The 9,708-nt window shown below is 41.6% G+C and overlaps 1 protein-coding gene across 3 annotated transcripts in view; it reads right to left on the bottom strand.

The window, feature by feature from the left end:
* PCDH9 (protocadherin 9) overlaps window positions 1–7,125 on the bottom strand; it is a 1,052,177-nt gene extending 1,045,052 nt beyond the window's left edge. For all 3 annotated transcript variants that reach the window (XM_027844589.1, XM_027844590.1, XM_027844591.1), the window contains exons 1-2: window positions 6,619–7,125; window positions 2,241–5,411 (exon numbers count right to left, since the gene is read on the bottom strand). In XM_027844589.1, coding sequence (XP_027700390.1) covers window positions 2,241–5,276 — 3,036 coding nt within the window. In that variant the 5' untranslated portion in view covers window positions 5,277–5,411; window positions 6,619–7,125. The remainder of the gene's footprint in view (window positions 1–2,240; window positions 5,412–6,618) is intronic.
* Between the last annotated feature and the right edge of the window lie 2,583 nt (window positions 7,126–9,708).

The following is a 9,708-nucleotide window of genomic DNA, read 5'->3' as shown; positions in this document are numbered from 1 at the left end:
ATATTTATATATACACACATATATGTGTATATATTTATATATACACATATATGTGTATATATTTATATATACACATATATGTGTGTATATACACACATGTGTGTGTATATATACACACACATATATATACACATACATATATATATATATGAGATTTCGCAGACCATCTATCTACCATAGTATTCCTTACTGTAAAAATCGAATAACTTTAAGGATAAAAAAAAAAATCCATATTGTTATTTTACATGAAAAGTGATAAAGTTCCATTGGATATCGTGAAGGTGTTGTACCAAAACATAGTCTCACATTAGAAATAAACAATTTGTAACGAAATAAAGAGCTTTTCTTTCATTTCATTACAAAGTACTATTTAATGAAAGTTCAGTCTCATAACTTTTTTTTTTTGTGGAAACTTTTTTTTAATTAGTAGGCTTCACCAAACTTTAGCAGTTCAGATATCAAAAGTATCACTTTCAGAAAGGCCTAGCAAGCTTAATATGGGAAGAACATTTCTTGCTATCCTAGCCTTGGCTGCCATAACTACACTACTTCCTGTACTCTCTTCAGTGAAGTTTGTTTTTTATTTGTTTGTTTTAAGTCAACATTTTTGTTTAGACACAAACTTATCTGGTAGTTTAATAGCTAAGCCCCTCCTATGGTTATGTTCTTGAGATTTTATAGTTTTAAAATATTCTTTAAAATAGACCATATTGGTAAACTGGGTTTTATATAAACTTCAGTATACCTAATGTTCAGTATTTATCTAATTTATTTCAAGGGGCTCATTGTTGGTGTAACACCTCTAAGTCTTTCCAAAGCCAAAAACTGCTTGGTGGGTCACATTCTGCTTAGATTAGGGCTAACTCAAGGGTAAAAAGGACCACCTTCATTTGCTAAGCATCACACCCTTTGTGCTAACATTCAAGCTTGCTAGTGTCCTGCCTGACTGAGTTGATCTGAGTTGTCTATTTTGGATACTTCTAACAAATGAAGGCAGACCACCATTCACAAGGGCACAATACCAAGAGTAATATGAACTTGATTATAAAAACCTACAAAGTTGATGCAGTATAAGCTAAGCACTAAGGAGCAAACCTGAGAACTTAAATGCTGGTCGCTCCAGTGCAGCTATCATTAAATAAAAGGTTTCTTTGGCTGTAGTACCAGCTTGATCCTTCCCTCCCCCATCTTCTATCTACTGCAGAATTGGCACCTGGCCAGCACACGCGACACGGTACCCTAGTGCCATCTACAGGCTATTATTGACATTCTAATTTAGTGGCAATAGACAAGCACCAGTGAAATAAATTAGACAGCGCTGCATTTAAATCTTTATTAACAAGGAATTATTAGACCTAAGAAAATCTAATGCTGGATTTGGTTGAAATATGAGTTCCTCAGCCTCTTAATTCCTCTTCATATGGCACATTTCACAATTTAAAATGAGTTATGACAGATCACTTAGGCATTACTAAGATGAGAAAATATTTACAATGGGCTGTTTTTTCCTGCATAAATCAGTTATAATAGATTGAATGCATTACTTTTTTTTTTTAGTGTACTTTGGCCATTGTTGAAAATCTGCAAAATCCAACTATTTAATACCCACTTTACCATATTACAAGAAAATAATTTGCGATCAAAACAGAAGAAGACTTCCTATATGGCTTAGTTATATCCTACCAACAATCATGTGCTTGACAGCTGATGTACATTTAATATTCTGCTATCTTGGTGAAGGAAAAAAAAATTAACCCCTTTCACAACCATAGTTTCAGCACACTGCAAACTAGCCAGACCTTCAAACATCACTTACAACCTGAAATCTGAAGGTGACTTTTTAGATCTGAAAAGTAACATGAAAAAAATCTTGAAGCAGTCAAATTGGGAACTCTGCAAGCAGAATTTGGCATTTCAGGACAGTCTTTCTTCTTCAGCAAACACTTATCTTGGGACAATTTTGAACAATTTCCTCCTTTCATCTTTCAACATTTGGGGGAACCAGGGAAGTTAAAAATATAATTTTCAGGCCTCAGATATTTCAAAGCCGTTCTACAAATTCTTGACTGAGCCCCCAGAAGAATTTGTTTAAAGAAAAAAAAAAGGGGTCAAGTTTTTTTTCTCTTTTTAATGTAACTAAGCTAAAATTAGACTGAAACAAAAGACACATTAGCACTTTAATACTGGTTGACTGGGCACTTGTACGCAGTACTTATAGACCAGTAAAAGTGCTCGTTTACCTGTCTGGTGTGTAAAGGGCCCTTTGTCTTGAAACCTCCTTGGGAGCTGCACTCTGAGGCACTGAAGTGGTCTGAACTAGTGGAAGATCGTTTCGAAAGGGTGTCACAACCCCCAACAAAGGTGTTGTCCAGAGGAAGTTCCTGAATCACGTGGTGCTTTTTCACTGATACTGGAGTGTCTGGTTTGAGATGAAAAGCAGATTGTGGAGAGGCAGATTTGTAATGCTTGGCGAGGTCAGGACTGTTGGGCTTGAAGGTTGTTGGTGGTGCTGGGCCCCAGTCAAATCTTCCTATACTTTGCTCCTCCAGCTCTGCTGGCAGGCTTATGGTCCCGTTGATAGGTTCATGGACTGCATCATCAGGTTTGGACTCCTCGATGGTAACAAAGTTCAAAAGGGAACTCTTAGGTGACTTCCTTTTCTTCCTTTTCTTTTTCTTGTTCTGCTTGTTCTCCTGATTAGGAGACATCCACTCAGCACCTTGCTTGCTCCTCTGAGCCGCTTTGAACCTAGATGCATGGCGACAGCGAACCAGGACGGTGACAAAGATCACCACTATGACCACCATGGCCCCTGCCACAATGGCAATCATGATCGTGAGATAGTCTTCATTTTGATAGGGTTGACTACTGTCCCCTATGTTCCTGTCCAAGGGGGTCTCCATAGTCCTCCGAATCAAGTCATAGATATGAGAAGCATTTCCTGCAGTGTCATTGACATACAAAAAAACAAGCACCAGGGTATGCAAAGACTTAGGATACCCCAGGTCACTTATGTTGACCACTAAACGGTGCAGCCCCACATCAGTAGGAGCTGGTTTTTCTTCCAAAGTAATGTTGCCTGTCACTGGATCAATACGGAATAAGCCTTTGTTGTTCCCACTGACTATTGTATATTTAAGTTCAGCATTCATTCCAGTGTCAATATCCACAGCAAACACTTCTGCTACCACTGAGCCCGGGATGGCTGAAAGTGGCACCAACTTGAAAGAAGTATTAGAAGGTGGGTAGATGACAACAGGGCTATTGTCATTGACATCCATGACATTGATGGTAACCTTGGCAGTAGAGGAACGGGGTGGCTGCCCTCCATCAATGGCCTTGACATCAAAGGTATAGGAGCTCTGCTGTTCTCGGTCAAAGGAGACATTTGACTTTATAACCCCAGAGTAAGGATCCAAGACAAAATTCTCATTGTCGTTCAGGATAGAAAGGGTCACAGCTTTATTCTCTCCAGCATCTGCATCTGTCACAGTGATCACCCCAACCGTACTATACTTTGGTAAGTTCTCAGACACAAAGAACTGAAAGTGATTATGAGTAAACTTAGGACTATTATCATTCTCGTCCAGCACAGTAACTATCACAGCAGCTTGACTCTGCAGGGGAGGGGTCCCATTGTCCCTAGCAGTTACAGTAAAAATGAACCTTTCTTGCTCTTCCCGGTCAAAAACTCTGGAGGCCGTCAAGACCCCTGTCTTTCGGTCCAGATCAAAGAAGGAAGCATTCGGTCCAAGCTGATAAACAATGTCTGCATTTTTCCCACTGTCTTCGTCTGTGGCACTAATAGTTGTTAAGTATAGCCCCCGTCGGTTGTTTTCAGAAACTGACAGCTCAATTACAGGCTGGCTGAAAATTGGAGGGTTGTCATTTTCATCCTCCAGCTTAACTCTTACCAGGGCAGTCTGGTTCAAACTGGGCTTCCCAGAATCAGAGGCAACAATTTTAAAGCTGAATTCTTTGGTGCCCTCATAGTCCAACAAGGAAGAGGTCTCTAACAAATACTGGTTGTCGTAAACTGCCTTCAAGTGAAATGGGACCTCTCTTTCAATGAAACAGATCACTTTGCCATTCACGTCAGTGTCCTTATCTGAAACTGTAATTAGGGCAATCTTTGTATTGACAGGATCTTTCTCGGATAAGTACACCGTACCATTGATGGGACTTATGATGTACCTGAGGTCTATGTTAGGAGGGTTATCATTTACATCAGTGACATTAATAGTAACTGTGGCCCGGGCAGGAGTGGAGCTACCATCACTAGCCAGCACTGTCACTTTGTGAATGGCTGTCTCCTCTCGGTCTAAGGACCTCTGAACTGTAATCAGCCCTGTAGTATTATTTAAAGCAAAGAGTCTTTTGGTTGCAGGAGCAACTTGGGCACCAAAAATATATCGGATTTCTGCATTGCTTCCTATATCTGCATCGGTTGCATGAAGCTGAATGACAGAAGTACCTACGGGGGCATTTTCTGGAATATGAACCTCCACCTGACCCTCTTTAAACACTGGCCTGTTGTCATTAACATCACTTACTGTGACTTGCAGTATGGCTGTGCTGGATTTCTGAGGGGTACCTCCATCTTCCACTTTGATTTTCATCACATAGGTATCTTTCTGCTCTCTATCCAAGTTTTGCTGTACAATCAATTGGGGCCACTTCTCTCCCTCTGGAGTTTCCACAATATCCAACCCAAATACACTCTGCCCATTTAACAACTCATAGTGCTGCACACCATTGACACCTGTGTCAGGATCTGTGGCTGATGGGATTGGAAATCGGCTGTTGATCAAAGTGTTTTCTGGAATGGAGATATTGATGACAGGAGATGGGAACATCGGTGCATTGTCATTGGTATCCTTTACAATTATTTTTATTTTGATCAGTCTAAAGAAATCATTGGGGAGAATCACCACTTCAAGTTCAAAGAAACATTCATTCTCTTCAGCATATGAGGCTCCAGCACAGAGTTTTTCTCTGTCTATTCTATTAGAGGTGGTAAAGATTTCCCCAGTGCTACTGGACACTTTGACCAAAGGGGCATCCCCAGCTTTAGAAACCAGTCTGTAGACGAGGCTGGCACTGGTCCCTGTGGCAGCATTGATGTGAGAAATGTTCAAGTCCTTTGGTATATTTCCTATGGGTACATTTTCAGGCAGCTCCTCTCTTATAGTGTAAATAAGTTCTTGGGCTATAGCAGAATCCAGCCTTAAACAGGCAATCAGAGCGGCCAACAGGTAAAAATCCCTCAGGTCCATGATAATGTATTTATTTTCTTTTCCTGGATTTTAGGATTTAAAGGCTCCCACTGAGGAATGGTACACAATTTGCAAGAGAAGGCGTACATGGACTGTCGGATGCATTACATCTCATTTCTTATTTGGAAACGGCAACTGTCAACATAATCATAGAGACAATATTATTTTTCAGTAAATAAAAACACATCACAAGATATCACAACACATTTTTCATTGCACAGCTATAAACAGACCATTTCTTTTCTGCCACTGTTTGCAAGTTAACTCTATGGAAGAAAGCACAAATATCTCTGCTTGTTGCATTTGCAAAGAGAAAATGAAATTAGCTACTTCTGAATGGAGGTTAGCCACAGTTTCTACATGTACTACCCTCATCCTTCCCCAGCACACTGTGCAATTCATAACTGAGCATCCCTTCTCCTTCCCCTCCCCCTTTCTTAACGCCTCCCCAGTCTTTTAGGTACAAGTGAAAACCTTAAGTACTTATCCGGGGTTCTAATTGCACTGTCAGATGTCACAAGCAATAGATTCTCTTCTATGCACACTGAGTCATCTTTCTTCTAAAAAGAGTCTCTTACCACCACCACCGCCCCCCAACTCCAGTCCTTCATATACCTTCTCTATTGCTATCTTACTGGGAAATAAGAATCCGGACATGCTGCAGCAGCGGCAGCCAGAGCCGTAGTCACTGGCTACTTCATAGTCCTTCTGCCTAAAAGGGTAACACTAAGACTTGCAGTTTCTTCTAAGGAGCTGTCTGTCTTGTTTTCATCAATTTAAATAAACATATTAAAACTTTTATTTAAAAATGCAATAATATAAAGAAATGCTTCCGGAGGGGGAGGGGAAGAATACAGATTCAAGTTAACCGCAGATATCATACCCATGAAAAGGCGCAAAATCTTTCTAATGAGGATTAAGGGGAAAAAAAAGAAAAGGAAAAAAAAAAGCTATAGTTTTTTACCATTTGTCTCTCCTCGGATATTACTAACAGCTGCCACACAAATACTGCAGACTAATAATGCAGGTAAAAAGCCTTTCGCTTAGATGCTCGCCTAACTGCAAATTAAATGGGTGCAAGCCTCCCGGCAGCTAGATACTTTAGTAGAACTGGTCAGTTCCTAAGCACTAATCTTATCTGCATTAAGCTGCACGGTAGCTGATGCCCGTGATTAGTTCCAGCAGAGTGATGCAGGTACGGATGCAGATAAAGCCGAGTAGGTGAGCTCTCTCACAACCATTTCCAGAATCTCAAACATTCCTGTTCTACACTGAAGACACGGATACATACACACATTTAAAAGCAAATTTTAAAATCGTGCATGTGAAACTTTACACTTACGTTAGTTATCTCTCTCTACCTTTCTCGACATGCTGCAGTTCGCAATGATTTGTTCCGACACAATGCATCTGGTAGCACCAGTTTGGGGAGAATTCACAAGCAGCAAAACGTTTCCTTCTTGAGAAATGTGTTGCTTCGGGCTGGCAAATTAGCAACTCCGGAGAACAAATTCACAGATTTATCGTCAGTCATTCTCTCCACATTTTGCCTCTGTTACCCACAGGATATAGGAGCTTCTTGTATTGAACACACACACAACATCCAGTTGCACTTCTTCAGCCCAAGGATATTTTCTACGGTGGACTGCATACCATTACCATCCGTGTATTAACACTGGCTTAAGTCTGTAACTTCTAGTTGAAAACGTCAGAGTTGGAACGACGGTGATTCTCTCTTTCCTCTTTGGGGTGGCAGTTGCCCAAAAGGAAAATCCTATTGCATTAAAGGTTTTTGTACTAAAAGGATGCTAAAGCTTTACCTCTCTTCTTGCGTCTTTTCTCTCTCTTTCCTTTTCTTTCCCTCCTTTCAGTCTCTTTCTCACCTCTCTCTGACTCTCTCTCTGTCTCTCTCTCTCTCTCACTCTGAACTGAATTTCTTGATATAACTCTCAATAAGCCCAGAGGGAGGGTGTGAGCAACGCGAGGCCCCACCTCTTTTGCACCTGATTGGCCTGTGCCTTGCAGTGCGGGCGGCCGCAGCTAGGCAGAGAGGGAGGGGGCCGCTGAATAAGGACTGTGACTTGTCTCTTTGCCTCCCCCCTCCCAATTTCTCCCTATTGGCAGCCGCTAAAACCCGGAAAGATGGAACATACGCACTGAGAAAGGAGGGGAAAAAAAAAAAAAACTAACCAAGGCTTCTAGGGGAAAGCACTGGGCATGCTCCGCAGATTTGAGTAGCAAGTCAGAAGCTTTTGCCCCAGCCTAGCAGGCAGGGACCTAGGTCAGTGAAGTCTTAAGTGAGGGTTGGGGAAGAGTGGAGGGGTAGATGCTGAGTCCGTAGTGTACAGAATGGCTAATGGCCTGTAGGCTGGGAAGGCTGGGGAGGGCTGCAGGCGGTGGCTGGCGGCGGTGGCGGCGGAGGCGGCGGCGGTGGCGGCGGCGGCAGCGGCAGCAGCAGCAGCACCATTTTTGGATAATGCTGAGAGTGAGAGGGGTAGCGTAGGGAGCCGGGCGCTGGGAGTACGCGCTACTCCGACTCAGGGACGTGTTCCGGAGGAACCCCCAGTCCCACGCCCCATAGTTCAACGGGCTACGGGGGAGCAGCTTCTTGGAAAGGATTAGAGTAAAGGGGGCATGTCTGCCTGGGCCTATTTTGCACTTGCTCGTCTTAAATGGAGGGGCAAGCGTGCCAGGTCACCCCCACCGACTTGGAAGGGGATGGAGGAGCCTGGGGCAGGAGAAATTCGCAAGAATTCTTTGTCTTTAAGGGGAGGGGGTGTGGGTGTGGGGGAGAACATGCAACATGAGTGAAGATATGCAAAGCACATACATTTGTCAAGATGACAGTCTGGGGACTTAAGGTGTTTGCAGGCACGCATGTAGACTGGGATGGGAGGAGGTTCGAGATGAGTAGGAGAAATCCGGGGCAATTGAGGTTTTGAATCTCGAGACATATGACCTACTACTACTGCCTTAGTCAGTTGCGGTACTATCCACGGGGCTCCCGGGAACCGCCTGGAAGAATAAGAGAGGGAAAAGGTAGCAAAAACCTAATCTAGTCAACGTGTGTCTTGTTTTTCATTGAGAAGTCTCCCATCCCCGGGAGCAAGAGGCAGCTGGCGGTAGCGGGGACTTAGCCTGACTCTATCTCCGTCTGGTTTCCACTGCAAATGCAAGTCTTAGAACCTCGACCTCAGAAAGAGAATCTGCTGCAGGAAATGGTACTGTAGTCACATTGTGCATCTAACTTGCCTTCAGGGATTCCGAAGAGCGTCCTAGCCAGCTTTCTTTGGGTGTAGAAAAATCTCTTTCCTCTTGCCCTTTTTGCTAGTTTCAACTTTATATTTAATACATGTCGCCTCATCTATAATTCATATTTGTCTGACTCCAGCTTAGTCTCTGCTTCCATTTACTTGTGCGCACCTTTCTTATTTTCGCAAAGGTTTGTACGAGATTTCACTGAGGAAAGGATTAGCTTCCCCCCCTCCAGTTCTGACCCTAAAAGTATTTTTTCTAATCTTTTGCACCCACAAACCACAAACGTTACATAACAGTTGTTACCTACTGTGCTAGGCAGATATTCTCAACAAGCACTATGAATTCACTTAAGGTCCAAAAAGTAATGTTGTAACAATTCACTGTAATAAATCACCCATTTTTAAAACAACTTTAAAAGTATTCAGGGAAAGAGGGTCACAATGGGAACTATTATTTAATTGATATTTCAACTTCTCAGAAACATAAATGGACCTTTCATTTTAATAATTAAGTATCGGCCTGAATATTTATTTTCAGGTCTTTTAACCTACTTGGAAAATACAGCAAGAATGAGGGAAAAAAAAATCCAAACCATTGTTCTGCATGCTGTAACTTACCTCAAATAAGACATTTTAGATTTAAAATATTAAAGGGAAACAAGGTAGCAATGGCAGGGACACATTTTTAAAAACAAAGACTAAGTGTTAGAAATAGTTAAACAATTTTTGAAAGCAAAGAGTATATTCTCATATATACACAAGTAGTCAGAACAAGACACCACTACTCCTTTCCTCAGGTAATGTTGAATAAGAAATCTCAAACTTTTCCTCTTATTCTTTTTTTGTACACTATGATAAGGCATAGAGTATTTATTGTCTGATTGTATAAGCATGCACTGGGAAAGGAATTTCTTCTATACATTAAAATAAACCTGTTCTTTTGCAAAACTAAGTCATCTTTTGAAGACATTAGATAATTCATATGCTAGTACTGCCTTGAAATTACCAGAGAAGCAATATTTAAGCAGAAAAGGGACCACTAAAAGCTTCCTGATAGAATTCTGAGATGAGGAGGAAAAGTCTTAACACACACACCCTATAATGTGAGCAAATTAAGGGAGAATTCTTTATTTTAGCCCAGTGTGTGAGACCTTCTTACCATTCACAGACTCTAT

The sequence above is a fragment of the Vombatus ursinus genome, unplaced genomic scaffold (genome assembly GCF_900497805.2).
Source record: "Vombatus ursinus unplaced genomic scaffold, bare-nosed wombat genome assembly UNPS02014942.1, whole genome shotgun sequence".
Taxonomy (NCBI): Eukaryota; Metazoa; Chordata; class Mammalia; order Diprotodontia; family Vombatidae; genus Vombatus; species Vombatus ursinus.
The sequence above is the reverse complement of the archived record's forward strand: the minus strand, read 5'-3'. Positions and strand labels throughout refer to the sequence as shown.